The sequence below is a fragment of the Pan paniscus genome, chromosome 15 (assembly GCF_029289425.2).
Source record: "Pan paniscus chromosome 15, NHGRI_mPanPan1-v2.0_pri, whole genome shotgun sequence".
In the NCBI taxonomy this organism is placed as follows: Eukaryota; Metazoa; Chordata; class Mammalia; order Primates; family Hominidae; genus Pan; species Pan paniscus.
In genome coordinates, this window is record NC_073264.2 from 70,501,318 (window position 1) to 70,520,518 (window position 19,201).

Genomic DNA, 19,201 nt, shown 5'->3' on the forward strand with positions numbered 1-19,201 from the left:
TGCATAAAACAACAAAAAAAATAGTTAAGGCCCTAATGTACAAGTAGAGGCAGGAACAGGGGGATATTAAACCAATTATGAGCCTTCCAAAAAACTTTCAATCTTATGCTGTGTCAAGATATCACTGGCTGTTGGTAAAGTGCTAATAGCAGAATCAGAGAGTGCTCATGTACTTGCTGATTGAAAATACATGATTGACATGATTGGAAGTACACTCCAGCTTGGGTACAGAGTGAGACTGTCTCAAAATTAAACAACAACAAAAAAGAGACAAGACTATCTTACACTTTTTTGTGGTTTTTCCCTTGCCCTTACAGCTTCCCTACGGTAGTGGGTAACTAGTATCCAACTGAAGGCTCTGAAAAGGGCACAAAGACCTCCTAGAAAGAGTACTTCCTTTGATCAACACTAAGAAGTTCATCTGTCTGCTGCTGCTGCTGCGGACAAGCTTTATCACCAGAAAGTCATTTATAACGTTTGCGTCAATAGTAGGTACAAACCTTGGAGCTATAATTAAGATTCATTTAATTATGCTGGAAAAGTGAGGTAAAAGTGTTATTAGCTTCACATAAATCACAGCAAAATGTGTTGTGCACTACTTAAACTTTCTTCAAATTCTTTGTGTAGCAGCTATTGGTTTTTAAACTTAAAATGAAAAAATGCTTTGCAAGAAAATTCAATGTTCAAAGACAAAAAAAAAAAAGCACTCAGGGAGAAAATATAACTAAAGGACATTTATTTATTTTTACCAAGACTTTATCTTGAGGACATGGCTAAACTGCATTTCCACCCCCCACCCCATCTTGAAGAAGGGTTAGTATGTGAATGTTATAAAGTAGATATGAACAGTTGAAGGACTGGAACCAACATTAAGTGACGAAGAACAACTTCCATCGAAATCATCATAAAAATGTTTAAGTAAAAAAAAAAAAAGAAAGAGAAAGAAAAAGAGGAGGTAACGGGGGTTTCCGATTGAACAAGATCCTCACATTTCATCTAATACGGTCAATCTTGGCTAGAGTATAACAAAGTGGAAACAGGATTACTATGATACAAAACTTCCACTACAGCACGCTGTACACACCTGTGTTCCAAGCCCACCCCAACCCCCCCAGTGCTTCCAACACAATTATTTCCCAGCCTGTTGGGCCTGCCGACGAAGGAGCACGTAGATCTTCTCTTTAATCCAGTCTTTGTTATAAGGCTGGTATGTCTGGGTATCAGCTCGGTAACTGAGGAGAGAAAGGGAATAAGCAAAGTCACAGTGGTCAATCACTGCCAGGTGTTTAAATCCCCAAATTATAACTGCCCAATGATGGCATAGATGTGCACATTTCCAAAAATGAACTTAATGAAAAGCTGAAACAGCTACTTACACAGTCGTTGAATTTTAAGTGACATGAACTTTATATCACCTAGTACAATCTTATAGTGGAAAAAGAAAACATGACTTAGAATTTTTAAGTTAAATGCCCAATATGTTACATATCTACTTCTTGACAAAGTATGACCAGAAACCATGTGTTCTTCCTCCTACATAGTTTCTATTTTTATGGTTCCTTTAGTGATTAAAAAACAACAACAAAAAAATTGGCTGGGTGCAGTGGCTCATGCCTGTAATCCCAGCACTTTGGGAGGCTGAGGCGGGTGGATCACTTGAGGTCAGGAGTTCAAGACTAGCCTGGCCAACATGGTGAAACCTTGTCTCTACTAAAATACAAAAATTAGCTGGGCATGGTGGTGCACGCCTGTAGTCCTGCCTACTCGGGAGGCTGAGGCAAGGGAATTGCTTCAACCGGTAGAGGATGCAGTGAGCCGAGATCGTGCCACTGCACTCCTGTGAGTGAGACTCCATCTCAAAAAAACAAAAACAAAAACAACAATACTAGAACAAACTTTAGATTTGCAATGTTTATTCTGAATTAACTAAAAAACCTTTAAAAAACATGTACTGGCAACAAAGATTTCTTGCTAATTTCCCTCCCCCTGTAAAGTATTAAGGAAATCTTAAACCTATATTTTAGGATTTGCTTTTTAAAATAAATAATGCTAGAGGCCTATGGAGAAGAATTATCAGAAGATATAGTAAGCTCCAAAATATCTCTAATCAGAAGGAAAAGGAGTACACAGACTAGCATTAGCAGTAAAACTCCAATGGGACTGTGAGTAGTATCTAGTAAGATGTCACAGAGTACTGGGTGTCGCTTTAAATTCTTATCTGAATTAACTCATTTTTACAACCCTGTGAGTAGGTACAATTATCCTCACTTCCCACCACCCCCACCACCGACCCCTGCTTTTTTTTGAGACAGAATCTCACTCTGTAACTCAGTCTGGAGTGCAGTGGTGCCATCTTGGCTCACTGCAACCTCTGCCACCTGGGTTCACATGATTCTCCTGCCTCAGCCTCCTGAGTAGGTAAGACTATAGGTGTGTGCCACCACGTCCAGCTAATGTTTTGTATTTTTAGTAGAGACCAGGTTTCACTATGTTGGCCAGGTTGGTCTCGAACTCCTGACCCTCAAGTGATCCAGCCGCCTCGGCCGCCCAAAGTGCCGGGATTACAGGCGTGAGCCACCGCACCTGGCCTCCTTTTTCATAAATGAGAAACCAAGGCTTTAAAAAGTGAAGCAAGTTATTAGCTAGGTAATGCTGGACTGGAGATAGATTTTAAATACTCCTGACTCCAGAGTCCTCACTGTTAATCACTAAGTTAGAAACCTAAACTACAATTTTTGGCAAGGGAAATAAATTCCAAAGTAGGAATGCTTTATACAATTAACATCATATTCTTCCTCTGAACAGTAAGGTCACAATCTGGTTTATTAAAAATGTACAAGATTCCCATTTTTTAAAATGCTTAACCAAATTTAAAAATTCTAAAATTTAATTTTTTCTGAAAACTCTTTGTCCATGCTTCCTAATTAAATAAGCTCTAAGCTAGTCTACTGCAAAATGTAGCAGAAGAGACTATAACATTTATATTAACACTGGAAAATAACTTAAAAAGGAACAAAATTTCTCACAATTATCATATCTGGGTGGGACAGGCTTTGTTTATACCATTCCCCCCAACAAAAGTCACTCTGGTTTGTGAACATTAAGGAATCCATCAACTTGCATGCAATTTTCCAACTCATCAAATAGTAGGCCAGGTGCCAGTGGCTCACGCCTGTAATCCCAGCACTTTGGGAGGCTGAGGCAGGCGGGCCACAATGTCAAGAGATCAAGACCATCCTGACCAACACTGTGAAACCCCGTCTCCACAAAAAAAAAAAAAATACAAAAATTAGCTGGGCGTGGTGGCACGCACCTTAGTCCCAGCTACTCGGGAGGCTGAGGCAGGAGAATCGCTTGAACCTTGGCGACAGTGCAAGACTCTATCTCCAAAAAAAAAAAAAAAAAAGCAATAATGCCTTCTTTATGGAAAGCTGTGTGTCGATGGCTGTTAACTGGCACTTGAAAATGAGACAATTAAATGTTAAATACTTTAATAAAATGCCTAGTCATTGGCACAGATGAATCTTTTAACCTATTGTTATGGTCAATGAATGTAGGTTTATATAAGAACAGAAGCTGTGGGTCTGGGCAGTGAAATCAGAAATGTCTTCAGTGATAACTTCTCTTACTGATCAGGAATACCTCTTGTCATTATAATAACTGACAGTTTAAATGTTCTTTATGTCTCTAAGCAAACAAGAAAATACTGCATGATCAAAAGGGTATTATTTTCATCTTACAAAAAGCTTATTTAAAAAACATACAGATCAGAAAACTGGAAAAATCTGACTCTGACTTTAAGTATACGAAATACAAATTTTCATGCCTACATTTTATTATTAATGCATGGTCAGTCTGCTCTGGGTTTAGTCATGTTACAAAGTAGAATCTTATTTATTCCATTTCCACCTATGCTGTTTAAAAAGAATTAATTTAAAAAAGTCCTAGGTCACTGCCATGTAAATTTAATAGAAGCTATGAGCACACAACCATCTACAAACCAAAAATGGACCCAGTCTCTGGTCTGAGGAGTAACGGCCCAAATCACAGGATGTGCTGTGGCAGTGGGTGACCTCTTTGGAAACAATACCTGATTTCTCCTGAATATTCAAAGAACAAAAAGGACATAACCAAAGTCACCTGGGGAAAATAGTTTTAAATCCTAAATTTGATTCTGAAAGTTTTTCAGAGGCCAAAAAATTTTCAACATTAGAAACAAACATAAATTGTTACAGGTTTTCAAGCTATGATAATTTACGGTTTTTAACACTCTGAAACTACTAAAAAACCATAAATTATCATTAACCTCTCTTCTATATTTCTGGAAATACTGTAGGTGGGAAGAATTATCTAGGTAATAATTAAAGCTTTCCCTCTATTTTGCTTTAATATAGCAAATATTGTATTAAAAATCAGTTTAGTATGCTAGATATGGTTTCTAGTTTACATTTTAAAGTCTAATGCAGCTGGGCACAGTTGCTCATGCCTGTAATATCACTCCTTGGGGAGGCTGAGGAAGGAGGATCACTTGAGCCCAGGAGTTTGAGACCAGCCTGGGTAATATAGCAAGACCCTGTCTCTAAAATTTTTTTTTTATAAAGTCTAGTACAAAGTTAGAAAAGTTATGTTCTGTCATTAATGACATACTTGTATATCATTAACATGTCACTTGTAACTGTTTTACTCTGTTCAATTTTCATATTGTTGAAAAAACCTCAACACCTTTTAAATCTCACTTGAAATTTATAATTTATCTCACACGTAGACATTAAAATTGATATCATTCTACTCCTGGCAAATTTAAGAACATGCTTGTAATTAAAAATAAAACTCTATCCTGACTTCTTCAATCTAGTTGAAAAGGGAGTTGCTGCATATCTAATAATGCTGTGCTCAGCAAGCACTTGATCCTCACAAGGAGTCTTATGAACTAGATTTGTCTGAATTTTACAAATTAGCAAACTAAAGTTTAGTAATACAAAGCTGCCTTGTCAAAGGGAGCTAGCAAATGGTAGACCCAGGATTCAAACCCAGCTATGTCTAATTCTGCCACTCCAGGTAGCTCTTAACCACAGCCTCCCAAGACAAGTAAAACATGATCCTTTGCTTCAAGTTTACTTCCCACTTACTGGGAGTAAGTACGATATCCCAAAAGCGTCAGGATTACATCCTGAATGTTTCAGTAAGGTTCTTTTATAAAACCATAAAGACAACCATTAATTTTTAATCAATGCAGAATATAGCTCTGTAATATAAATAAGGGAAATAGAAAATTATCAATAATTTTAGAAAGCTATTCCTCAAATAACACAAGTGACGTGCACTTATATAACCAATATTTACTCAGCACTAATTATGTACCAGAGATGCAGCAGTGAACAAACACAAAGCAACTTCTTCTTAAATTCTATCAATTAATATACACATTATTGGTAATTTCATATCCAGTGGATGATTCTGTCAACACTTAGGCCTCCCAATTCCATGAAGTCTTTTCCTCTAATGATCTCATCTCCTACCCTCTCTTGGCCAGATCCCTAGACCTTGTCATTTCCAACTACTTCAATTTCCTAATTTCAAGCATGTCATTCTCTGATCACCACTTCCTAACACTCTAATGTGAGCAATCCTTGATCCAGTGGGACCTACAATGAACTGATCTACCTCTGTTTCCAGCACCTCCGCCTACACCCCCAATTAAAGCTCATGGTCATTCAGTCGTTGCTGTTATCCTCATATATGCCCTCAACCTTTAGCAAAATCTTTACTCTCTACCTACTCCTCACCTGTAACCATCCAGGTGAGAGAGACTAGGAAAAAAATCCCATTATCACAATGACTGATTTCACTTTAAATCACTATCAGATAGGTACTTTGGAGGACACTTAATGCATCCCTGAATTAATTGCAGTTCCCTAATTCTTTCACCTTCCTAGCTTATTTCTTACTTTTCCACAAACCTGTAACACCTGTTTCAAATGATGTCCTTGCTCCTTATCTTTCTGAGATAACTGAAGCATACAGAAGATAATTCCCCCCAGCTCCCAAATTTGCCTGTCCTCCCTTTTTTATGATTGAACTGTCCAAGAGCCAATTTGAGCTATCAGTTTCTCCTTCTCTGGTACATCATCCCATCAGCCTGCAAACTTACCATTACTTTTCCCACTTAAAAAAAAGCAATTTCTTTCTCCAGCTACAACCCCATTTTTCTGTTCTTTCAAGCAAAATTCTTAAAATAAAAAAAAGGAAAAAAAAAAAAAAAAGCAAGCCTGTAATGGCCACCTATAAATCCTCTCTTTTCATTCCCTTCCATACACTGAAATCTGTAAGCATTTTACTCCTGGCACTCTACCACAACTGTTCTGGAAGTCACCAAAGACTTCCACAGTGTCAAATCCAGGGGTCAATTAAATTCTCAGTCCTCACGTATCTGTCCTATCAATGATATGACACACTTCTGCATTTGGCTTCCAAGATATCATTGCTCCCTGCTCCTCCAATCTCCTAAGACTCTCTCCTTCACTCATTCCTCTGCAGCCTCAAAGGCTTCCTTAATGACTTCAAACATGCTAGGCACTCCTACTTCAGGACTTCTACACTAGCTGTCCCTCGTCCCCTCTGTCTGGTATGTTTTTCCTATAGATGTCTGAATGGCTTAAAGTACCATGCAACATTCATTTGAATGTTCTGAGTGATCAAAGTGAAATGGCTACAACCGGAACACAATGAAGAGGTACAGAAAACAAAACTCAAACATCCCAAGGAAATGCGTGTTTTGGAACTTCTGGGGAGACAGCATGGTGCAGCCACATTCCATGATTGGCTCCAGTGGTGATCCAGGAAGTGCCTATGAGTAAGACTTGTATATTTCTCATCACTGCTCTTTCAACTTCTAGCACAGCACCTGACATGTAATAAATATTCAAGTATCTGATGATTGAGTATTGTATCATAAGGTGCTTCCATTTTCCTTGGTTAAATGAGCTGTATTTACACTCAATTTCTGTTTGCTAATGCAAAAAAGATTAGGTAAGTCTACAGTAACACTTTATGCTCCTTGTTAGTAATTGCCAGAAGCAGATTATTAACAAATATTATTATTTGTTAATAATAATAATATTATTATTAACAAATATGTTAAAAAATCTCACTCTAACATACCAAAATATACGTACTTACACAGGGTAGGATTGAAATTAAATTTCAGCTATACACATATTTAAGTTTTTGAAATGTCATGAAAAAAAGATAATCTTAGTTTTAATCCAAAACCAATGGCTTTAGGACAAAGACTGTAAAGGAAAAAAAAAATTAGGTATAAGGAACAAACAAGAGGGACATGGAACTTCTGAATTAGGATCCTTTCTGGATACTAACTATATCAATTAGCAAAGTTATTTTTTTCTGTGCCTTTGGCTTTATGTTGCCAATCTCTTATTTCTGTAAGAGAAATATTAATTACTATACACTATGCAAATGAAAAGATCAGTATCAGGCACATAATTAGCTCCCAATACCATAAATCACCTCAAACAGACAGAAAAGCAATAGAAAATACAAGATAAAAGACATGTTGGCTAATACTTACACCAGGCAGCTGAGGTCTGCCAGATCATCGATGAAATCAAACAACTGACTGATGTCATATGTGATAGAGGGACTGTTGGGATTCATTCTTTTCAGATGTTCTTCATACATTTTACAAACACCTAAGAAAGGATAGGAAAAAAAGCAAAATCTTACAATCGCATACACTTCTAGATATGAGCAGTGCTTATGAGCTGTGCTATATGTTGATATCATATTTACTTTAATAAAGTTGGGCTGGGGAAAAGATGATAGATTGATGGCTTTTGATTATTGCCACTAGCAAATACTTTTTTATTTTATAAATTCACCAGGTCAGGTGTAGTGGCTTACGCCTGTAATCCCAGCTCTTTGGGAGGCTGAGGCAGGAGCATCACTTGAGCCCCACAGTTTAAGACCAGTCTGCCTGGGAAACACAGGGAGACCTCATCTCTACAAAAATTAAAAAATTAGCCAGGCGTGATGGCGTGTGCTTGTGGTCCCAGCTACCTGGGAAGCTGAGGTGGGAGAATCACTTGGCTGCAGTGAGCCATGATTGCATCACTGCACTCCAGTCTGGGCAGCTGAGAAATTCACCACAATGTTGGTGTAACTATTTTGTGTCTTAATAATAAAATGATTACTTCAAACCACTGGAGCTAAGGGACTTTAAAGACTTGCCATCTGATGGCTCAAACAAATAACACTGTGGGTCTTAACAGGTTTTTCAGTAATTCTTCCTAAAGCCACAGAGCAAAAAAAAAAAAAAAAAAAAAATTGGCAACAAGGAAAGAGATTATCCTAAGGTATATTTAAGATCCTAGACTAGGCCGGGCACAGTGGCTCACGCCTGTAATCCCAGCACTTTGGGAGGCCAAGGCGGGCGGATCACGAGGTCAGGAGATCGAGACCATCCTGGCCAACACAGTGAAACCCCGTCTCTACTAAAAAAATACAAAAAATTAGCCAGGCATGGTGGCAGGCGCCTGTAGCCCCAGCTACTCGGGAGGCTGAAGCAGGAGAATGGCATGAACCTGGGAGGTGGAGATTGCAGTGAGCCGAGATTGGCCACTGCACTCCAGCCCGGGTGACAGAGCAAGACTCTGTCTCAAACAAACAAACAAAAAATCTAGACTATGGATTCAGACAGACTTGAGTTCCAACTCTGCCCCTGTCAAACCGAGGACAAACGACGCCATTCCCTGAACCACACCTGTCAAACAGAGTTAAGAGTGCCTCTTCATAGAATTGTGAGGTTTATTTGAAATAATACACATAAAGCATTAGCACATGAACAAGGATATAAGTACTTAAATATAATAAAAAAGATAATGAGCAAAATCATTAATAGCAAGCCCACATTACTAATTATAATTAGCTACAGAGTACATTATCTATTTAGTTTTTATTCAATAATACTCTCCTTTTTTTTTTCTTTGAGATGGAGTTTTGCTCTTGTTGCTCAGGCTGGAATGCAATGATGAGATCTTGGCTCACTGCAACCTCCGCCTCCTGGGTTCAAGCGATTCTCCTGCCTCAGCCCCTCAAGTAGCTGGGATTACAGGCACCCGCCACCACACCCAGCTAACTTTTTGTATTTTTAGTAGAGACGGGGTTTTACCATGTTGGCCAGGCTGATCTTGAACTCCTGACCTCAGGTGATCAGCGTGCCTCAGCCTCCCAAAGGGCTGGGATTACAGGCTTGAGCCATCGTGCCCGGCCTGATACTCTCCTTTCTTATTCCCACAAAAGGAGAATACACCTTTTCAGTCTATTCCCGCTGTCAACTATTTTAAGACTACTATGATGAATGGATAAGTGACATAAATGCTAGTTATCTAGAAAAAACATGTCCTATACTGTATACATAAGCCTTTTATTAGCTCCAAATTAACTTTATAAATTTCCTAATAAAAATACTATTCAACCACAGAACTATTAAACAACTATCTTAGGGCTTTTTATTGCTACTGGCATACTACATTGTGATCACAGAATATCACCCATGAGTTAATGAATGGAAAGAAAATAAAAACTAGGAAAATAAATTCGTATATGTTAAAAAGGCATTGACCCACAGTTATACTTTTTTTTTTTGAGATGGATTTTTTGCTCTTGTTGCCCAGGCCGGAGTGCAATGGCGCAATCTCGGCTCACTGCAACCTCCGCCTCCTGGATTCAAGCGATTCTCTTGCCTCAGGCTCAGCCTCCTGAGTAGCTGAGATTACAGGTGTGTGCCACCACACCCGGCTAATTTTTGTATTTTTAGTAGAGACGGGGTTTTGCGATTTTGGCCAGGCTGGTCTTGAACTCTTGACCTCAGGTGATCCACCCGCGTCGGCCTCCCAAAGTGCTGGGATTACAGGCATAAGCCACCATGCCCGGCCTCCACTATACTTAATGGTTAAAGACGGGATGCTTTTCTGTTAAGATTAGGAAGAATACCAGAATATTTATTGTGCTACTTGTATTCAACATTGTACTAGAAGTTCTAGCCAGGGCAATTAGGCAAGAAAAAGAGATAACAGGCCTTCAGATTGGAAAGGAAGAAGTACAGTCATCATTATTTGCAGATGACATTATCTTATAGATATAAAATCCTAAGGAAACAATAAAAATCTATTAGAACTAAGAAATGAGTACAGCAAGGTTGCAGGATATAGGATCGGTATATGAAAATAAATTTTATTTCTATGCCTTAACAACAAGTCTGAAAATAAAATTAAGAAAACTCCATTTATAACAGCGTAAAAAAGAATAAAATTCTTAGAAATAAACGAAACAAAAGTAGTACAAAACGTGTACACCCTACACTATAAAATGTCATGGAAGGACTCTTTTCTTTCCCTTGAGACACAGTCTCATTCTGTTGCCCAGGCTGGAGTGCAGTGGCCCAATTGCAGCTCACTGCAGCCTTGACCTCTTAAGTTCAAGTGATCCTCCCAAGGATCTGTGACTACAGGTACACGCCACCATGCCCAGCTAATTTTTGTACTTTTTGGAGAGCAGGGGTTTCATCATGTTGCCCAGGCTAGTCTCAAACTCCTGGGCTCAAGCAATCCGCTCACCTTGGCCTCCCAAAGTCCTGGGACGACAGGTGTGAGCCACCACGCCATGCAGAAAGTAAAGCCACCACACCATGCTTAATAAATGGAAAGACATCCCATGTTCATGAGTTGGAAGACCTGATGCCAATACTCCCCCAGATGATCTACGGATTCAACGCAATTCCCATAAAAATCCAAGCTGTTTTTGCAGAAACCAACAAGCTAATCCTAAATTTGACATAGAAATGCAGGAGACCCAAGACTTGAAATAATAATCTTGAAAAAGAACAACACTGGAGGATTCAAACTTCCTGATTTCAAAACTTACTATGAAACTACTCCAATCAAGACAATATGGTATTGGCATCAGGATAGGTATCTACATCAATGGAACAGAAATGAGAGTCCAGAAACAAACCCTCACATTTATGGTCAACTGCTTTTTGACAAGCATGCCAAAACAATTCAACAAAGAACAGTATTTTCAACAAATGATGCTAGGACAAGAGGATAGTCACATGTGAAAGAATGAAGTTGGACACATCTCTACAACAGACCAGAGACTTAAAAGTAGGAGCCCAAACTATAAGACCCATAGAAAAAAATAAAGGCATTAATGTTTGTGACCTTGGATAAACCAATGGTTTCTTAGATATGACACCAAAAACACAAAAATATGCAAGTTAAAATTTATAAAAATAAAAAACTTTTGTGCTCCAAAAGACACTATTAATTAAGAAAGTGAGAAGACACCACAAACGGGGAGAAAACCTTTATAAAACATCTATCTGATAAAGAAGGACTAATGTCCAAAAATATACAAAGAACTCCTAAAACTTAACCATAATCACTCAATGAAAAATAGGCAGAAGATCTGGATACCTCAATAAAGATGCAGACGGCAAATAAGCACATGAAAAGATGACATTATATGTCATTAGGGAATTGCAAATTAAAACAATAAGATACCTTAGAATGGCTAAAATCTAAATCAGTGACAACACCAAATGCTGGTAAGGATGTGGAACAGAAACTCATTCACGCTGGTGGGAATGCAAAATGGTCCTGCCACGTCTGAAGACAGTTTGGCAGTTTCTGACAAAGCTAAACATACTTGTACCACATAATCTAGCAATCACTCTCCTACGTATTTACGCAAATGAGCTGAAAACTTAGGTCCACACAAAAGCCTACACAGAAATGTTTATAGCAGCTTTATTCATAATTGCCAAAAAATAGAAGCAACCAAGATGCTCTTCAATAAGTGAATGGATAACCAAACCATGGTACATTCATTCAAGGGAATATTATTCAGCAATAAAAAGAAATCAGCTATGCAGCCACACACACAAAAAGTAAGAACCATAAAAGCATACTGCTAGGTTGGCCAGGCATGGGGGCTCATGCCTGTGATCCCCAGACTTTGGGAGGCTGAGGTGGACGGATCACTTGAGGTCAGGAGTTTGAGACCAGCCTGGCCTACACAGTAAAACCCGTCTCTACTAAAAATACAAAAAAAGGTAGCCAGGCATGGTGGCGCAGGCCTGTAATCCCAGCTACTTGGGTGGCTGAGGCAGGAGAATCGCTTGAACCAGGGAGGCAGAGGTTGCAGTGAGCTGAGATTACGTCACAGCACTCCAGCCTGGGTGACAGAGTAAGACTCTGTATCGCACGCCAAAAAAAAAAAAAAAAAAAAAAAAGCTATTGCTAGGTTAAAGCAGCCAGTCTGAAAAGGCTTCATACTCCGTAACTCTAACATGACATTCCAGAAAAGGCAAAAACTACAGAGATGGTAAAAAGATCAGGGGTTTGGGGGTGGTGGCAGGGAAGGAGGTATAGGTGGAGCAATGGGGATTTCTGGTAGTGAAACTACTCTGTATGATACAGTAAAGGTAGATACATGTAATTATACATGTCAAAACCCACAGAATGTTCAACACATACAGTAAACCCTAACATAAACTGCGAACTTTAGTTAATAATAATCTATGAATATTAATTCATCAATCCCAACAAGTGTAATCAGACTAATAGAAGATGCACTAATAGGGGAAACTAAGAAGGGGAGGAAAGAAGGCGTATGCTGGAGCTCTGTATTTTCCAAACAATTTTCCCATAAGCCTAAAACTGCTCTAAAAACATGGTCTTAAATAAAGTCTTTAACTACTCTTAAAAAAAAGGGGGGAGGAAAAAAATGCTCTGATCTACAGGGGAATATTTACTACAAGAAAAAAAAAAGAATAATAAAATTACCATTTGGCAACCACATCATGTGAGAACTTATTTAATAATTATTTTAACATTTTTTTGTTTTAGTTTTTTAAATGGGAAATAAATCGCCATTTTTAATTTTTAGAAAAAGAGCTACCAAGTCATGAAAAGACATGGGGGAAACATAATAAATGCACATTGCTAAGTAAAAAAAGCCAGTTAAGAAAAAGCCACACACGATAATGATTCCAACTATATGACATTCTGGAAAAGGCAAAACTATGGACACAGTAAAAAGACCAATGGTTCCCAGAGGTTGAGGGTGGGGTAGGAGGGGATGAATAGGTAGAGCACAAGAAATGTTTAGGGCAGGGCAGTGAAACCATTCTGTGTGATGCTGTAATGGCGGACACATGACGCTGCGCATTTGGGAAAATCCACAGTAATGTAGAACATAAGAATGAAACCTAGTATGAACTATGAACTTTACTTAATGACAATGTATCAGTAATGAATACTGGTTCACCACTGTTACAAATGCACCACACCAGTGAAATTCATTAATAATAGGGGAAATTGTGTAGGGGTGAAGAAAGAGAGTAATATCGGAAAAACTGTAGTTTCTGTTCAATTTTTCTACAACCCTGAAACTGCCCTGAGAAATAAGAGTATTGCAGAATCAAAGACCAAACATGATAATGTAGGTTAGGTAACAATTTGCTAAGAGAGCCTGCATACAAAATCTACATCAATAGCAGGCAGAAATGTCAGCAGAGAAATGGATCTGTAAAGAGATGAAGAAAAAATGCCATGTTCTTCTTTAAGAATTAGAGTAGGTGGCCTGGAGTGGTGGCTCACGCCTGTAATCCCAGCACTTTGGGAAGCCGAGGTGGGTGGATCACTTGAGGTCAGGAGTTCGGGACCAGCCTGGCCAACGTGGCGAAACCCTGTCTTTACTAAAAATACAAAAATTAGCTGGGTGTGGTGGCACACACCTGTAGTCCCAGCTACTGAGGAGGCTGAGGAAGGAGAATCATTTGAACCAAGAAGGCAGAAGTTGCAGTGAGCTGAGATGCACCACTGCACTCCAGCCTGGGCGACAGAGTGAGACTCTGTCTCAAAAAACAAAAAGAAACAAAGACACCTGCACTCATACGTTTACGGCAGTACTATACACAACAGCAAAGTCATGGAATCAACTACGTATCCATCAATGGATGACTAGACAAAGGAAATGTGGTGTATGAGAATGCATGCACACACATACCATGGAATACTACTCAGCTATTAAAAAAAGAATAAAACCATGTCTTTGCAGCAACATGGATGGAATTGGAGGTCATTATCTCAAGTGAAGTAACTCAGAAAGTCAAACATTTAATGTTCTCATTTATTAGTGGAGGCTAAATGATGTGTGCACATGGACAGAGTGGAATAACTGACACTGGAGACTACAAAAGGTGGGAGAATGGTGAGGGATGAAAAATCACTACTGCGTACAATGTACACCAGGTGATGGCTACACTAAAAGCCCAGACTTGGTTGGTGCAGTGGCTCATGCTTGTAATCCCAGAACTTTGGGAGGCTAAGGCAGGAGAACTGCCTGAGGCTAGAAGTCTGAGACCAACATGTGCAACACAGTGACCTCATCTCTATAAAAAAACCAAAAAATTAGCCAGGTGTGGCGGCAGGTGCCTCTAGTCCCAGCTATTTGGGAGGCTGAGGCAGGAGGACTGCTTGAGCCCAGGAAACTGAGACTGCAATAAGCCATTATCACCACTGCACCCCAGCCTGGGTGACAGAGCAAGACCCCGTGTCTTAAGGAAAAAAAAAAAAAAGGCCCAGACTTTACTACTATGCAATATATCTATATAAGAAGACTACACTTGTATCCCTTAAATCTATTAAAACAACCTATTAAAAACAGACAGACACACAAACCTATAGTGCTTGAGCTTAACCAGAATATATAAGGGATACCTGTAAAATATTTCCATACTGTAACAAAATAACATGTGACAAATAATAAGAGAATATTTATAAAACAACAAGCTGCTCTGGAAAGTCACCCATTATATACATTACTTTAAAAAAAAAAAAAACACCTAATACTTGTAGCAAGGAGGATACTATATACATAATTAATGTTTAAAATGTTCAACCGGCCAAGGCAGATTACTTGAGGTCAGGAGCTCGAGACCAGCCTGGCCAACATGGTGAAACCCCATCTCTACTAAATACACAAAAAATTAGCTGGGTGTGGTGGCCCATGCCTGTAGTCCCAGCTACTTGGGAGGCTGAGGCACAAGAGAATCACTTGAACCTGGGGGGCGGAGGTTGCGTGAGCCGAGATCGCATTACTGCACTCCAGTCTGGGTGATAGAGCGAGACTCTGTCTCAAATAATACATAAATAAATAAACAAACAAGCAAATAAATAAAATGTTCAATAATTATGGTCCATCCTAAATATCTGCTTTCCCTCCTAAAATTAGCAATTCAATAAATTTGGAGGGTTGGAAGTGATAAAGGCAGGGCCTGGGGTGGATGGACTATTAAAAAAAAAAGAAATTTGGGAGGGGGAAAACCCAGTTCCTAAATGAGACATTTTTCTACCCCTTGATTAGTGTTAAACTCACCTTCCATGCATTCATTCACAGATTCGTAGTCAGCATAAGTTCTGCCTTCTGGCCTCTTGGTAGGCTGTACCAGCAAAATGGTGTGAGACTGCAGGGGGAAAACATGATTTCAATATAAGTTTCTATTTGAGAAATTCATAGTATGATAAAAAAAAAATCCCCATTTGTAATGCAATAATGATTGCTAGTTATTAAAATGTAATTAGAGAGGCCAGGCATGGCATCCCATGCCTATAATCCTCATCCTCTGGGAGGCTGAGAGGGGGAAAATCACTTGAGGCCAGAAGCTTGAGACCAACCTGGGCAACATAGCAAGACCCTGTCTCTACAAAAAAATAAAATTTGCCGGGTGCATGCCTGTAGTCCCAGCACTTTGGAAGTCTAAGGCAGGAGGATTCCTTGAGCCCAGGAGGCTGAGACTGCAGTGTGCCATGATCACACCATTGCATCGGAGAGTGAGGCCCTATCTCTTAAAAGAAAAAAAAAAAAAGTCATTAGGATACTTTTCCCACAAAAATATTTATGTCTTAGTCTAAGTATAGTATCTAGCTGGATTCACAACTCTGCTGTACGGTCTCCCTAAGTCTCCCAGTCCTACCGTACTTACTGCCTACAAGTAATCAGTATAAGCTACCTTGCCCTCCTTTTTCTTTTGTATCTTTTCTTCCCAACTAAATTATAAACCTGCTTAGGTTTTCTGTCTCCAGTGGTCACTTTCCATCTTTAATGCTCTTAAGTCACTAATAAAAACTCAGATGGGCTGATGAAAGGAAACAAAAGGGGAAATAGTATAATAATCACAAGCATGGTTTCAACTTAAGTTTTTTTTCCAACCTTAGCATAAGAGCAAAGTCACATTTTATCCAGGGGTTAGACTTAACATTAAAGCAGTAGATAAATTAGCAATATAAACATATCGTAAGAATTACCCTTAAAAATCCATTAAACTATTCACCTACTAGATGACTTGCCTTACTGGGCTTTCTCATACCAAAATCACGTATTAGAATCACACAGAAAGTTAGGTTATCACACTATGAGAAATGTGAAATAATGCCCATAGCAGACAGACTTGTCTTCCACTTCGTGCTCACTGGGAAACATGTTTTTGTTAGTGATCAGTCACTAACAAATCAATCTCAGTGTTTTCTCAACGTGGGCTCTATTACATTTTGGGTTGACTGATTCTTTGTTACAAATGTCCCTTGGGGAGCAAAAAATCTCATCCAGCTGAGAATTCACTGGTCTGTTGAAAATATGACCCATCCAATTTTTTGCTACATGTGTAAGGTTAATTAAATGCAAGTATGATGCAACTCCACTGTAAATCCAGTCCCAAATCAAACTATTCACCTTTTTCCTTCTCTTCTGCTGTACTAGTATTTTTCAGCCAAAAACCAGAAAACAAAAATTTCCTAACAGGAACCCTAAACTGTTTTGGAATAACATAATTTTTTTTTGGAGACAGTTTTGTTCCTGTTGCCCAGGCTGGAGCGCAAAGGCGCGATCTCAGCTCACCGCAACCTCTGCTTTCCGGGTTCAAGAGAATCTTCTGCTTCAGCCTCCCAAGTAGCTGGGATTACAGGCATGCACCACCATGCTCGGCTAATTTTGTCTTTTTAGTAGAGATGGGGTTTCTCCATGTTGGTCAGGCTGGTCTTGAACTCCCGACCTCAGGTGATCTGCCTGCCTCGGCCTCCCAAAGTGCTGGGATTACAGGCGTGAGCCACCGCGCCTGGACAAAATGATCAGAATTTTTAACCATCAAATTGGAACTGAAATAGCTGAAGCCCAGACTTTCTGAATAAACAATGGAAAAATAGTACATTTAACATGACATGCAAAACCAAGGGTTATCATACCCTTCTCTCCCCATCAAGAACTAAACCACTTTGACTAAAAGTTTCAGAGGGTTTGACATAAAAACGGAACTTCGTGACAAGAGACGAAGGATTAACTCTCACCTGTAATAACCTGAGCAGTCAAAGCCTTTGTTAAATCGATTTAAAAGCCACAGAAAGCATCATATTAGATTATTTGTTATACAGAAGTCTTTGTAAGCTAGCTACTCAAAAAGTTTCAACGAGTCATTTAAGAAAAAATAATTTTGTAGAAACCATGTGCATTCTTGCAACAGAGCTTGCCCTATACACTAGCTATCTCAACTGCTACTGTAATAATTGTATTCCAATTCTAATGCAAATTAAAGGACTAATTTGAAAGGGTAAGAATGGAAAAAGCTATACAGCATGTTGCTTTTTATATCTAGTCTTAAAATGAACACCGGGCAAAGTTTACTATTTTCAATACTTACTGCCCAAAGACAAGGATTAAAAATCACTAAGAACATAACATGATACATTTTAAAAACTGTGGTCAACTGGTTATCATTTTTAAACGGCAATGCTTTCCTGCTCAAATTCTTTACAGATTATACCACCTCTCAAGCCAGTTTTGGTCACTTTCTTCGAATTGGAGCTTACTGATCATCCTGGTTGGGTTCTAATAGAGCTGGTCTCTGAGCTGAGCCTACTTTTCAGCCTCCAGCCCCAAGAGGATATAAATACAAATAAGTACAGGATCGAGGGCTGAGGGACGCGCCACATGCAATACCTGGAGGTCTCAAAAACAGGAAAAAAAAAAAAAAGGCAGAGCACAGGAAAACGAAAGCTGAGAAAACACTGCAAAGCAAATACGTCCTCTCCTGGCCCACATGCTGGGTATAGCTGGATCTGTCAGCTTCGAGAATAGTTAGACAACCCTGGCCCATTGTTCCTACAGCAGGCTAGAGCATTTGGAGGGAAAAATACCATATCCGGCAGGGCCCGGTGGCTCACGCCTGTAATCCCAGCACTTTGGGATGCCGAGGCGGGTGGATTGCTTGAGGTCAGGAGTTCGAGACCAGCCTGGCCAACATGGTGAAACGCCGTCTCTGCTAAAATAAAAAAACTAGCCGAGCGAGGTGGCGGGCGCCTGTAATCCCAGCTACTAGGGAGGTTGAGACAGGAGAATTGCTTCAACCCAGGAGGCGGAGGTTGCAGGGGTCTGAGATCCCGCCACTGCACTCCAGCCTGGGCGACAGAGACTCTCTATCTCAAAAAACAAAACACCTCCCCCACGTCTCCCTCTACCGAGTAACAATCGGGAGAGAGTTCATCCTTAGGCCCAAGGCACGCCTGACCCGAGCGAGCAGGCGGGCGCGCAACCGCAGGGCGGACCGGGGCTCCGAGGCCTAGAGTCAGGCCTGGCGTCCCTGCGGCGGGAAGAAGGGTCAATCCACCGACTAGAGTGGCGGGGAGCATCACGCGGCGCTACATGGGGCTCGTGGGGAGGGGAAAACGTATGGGGCTGGGGTCGCTCTGGAGGCCGGGGACTCGGACTCGGGTAGCCGCGGAGGCCTTTCTCACCATCGCGCCAAACTCTCTTCGCTGCAGCAGCTGCCGACACCGCCGCCGTTACACGAGCTTAACTACAACGCCGCTAACAGCCAATCCTCGCGAGAGGAGCCGCCGGAAGTCGTCGAAAGTGCAACGCAAAAGAGCCTTTTGGATCATAGAGGCACAGTCACTTCCGGCAGCTAGAGCAGCTACTGACTCTGTTTCAGCCATCTTCGATAAAGGCAAAAAGGTAAGGGAAAGTTTCCAAGCTTTAGGAAGAATTATTTTTTTTCAAGACGCTGTCTTCCGTACTTTCGTTATTAAACATACGGCTCAAGTGATCACCGGTATAGACAGTGACA

At 40.0% G+C, this 19,201-nt stretch overlaps 1 protein-coding gene across 1 annotated transcript; it reads right to left on the minus strand.

Annotated features, from left to right (window-relative positions):
• Nucleotides 1-719: 719 nt before the first annotated feature.
• Nucleotides 720-18,996, minus strand: ERH (ERH mRNA splicing and mitosis factor). Its single transcript, XM_003824098.5, has 4 exons — nucleotides 18,870-18,996; nucleotides 15,463-15,550; nucleotides 7,589-7,709; nucleotides 720-1,232 (listed from the first exon to the last, which is right to left on the minus strand). Exons 1-4 carry the CDS (start codon nucleotides 18,870-18,872, stop codon nucleotides 1,130-1,132), a joined length of 315 nt encoding a protein of 104 aa, XP_003824146.1. The 5' UTR covers nucleotides 18,873-18,996; the 3' UTR covers nucleotides 720-1,129.
• Between the last annotated feature and the right edge of the window lie 205 nt (nucleotides 18,997-19,201).

Bases quoted from the DNA above. Each gene is read 5' to 3' on its own strand.
- ERH (XM_003824098.5), bottom strand. The intron at 7,710-15,462 runs GTGAGTTTAACA...ATCCTTTCTTAG, and splicing joins TGTGAATGAATGCATGGAAG to GTGTTTGTAAAATGTATGAA. The intron at 1,233-7,588 runs GTAAGTATTAGC...TTCTCTCCTCAG, and splicing joins GCAGACCTCAGCTGCCTGGT to TTACCGAGCTGATACCCAGA.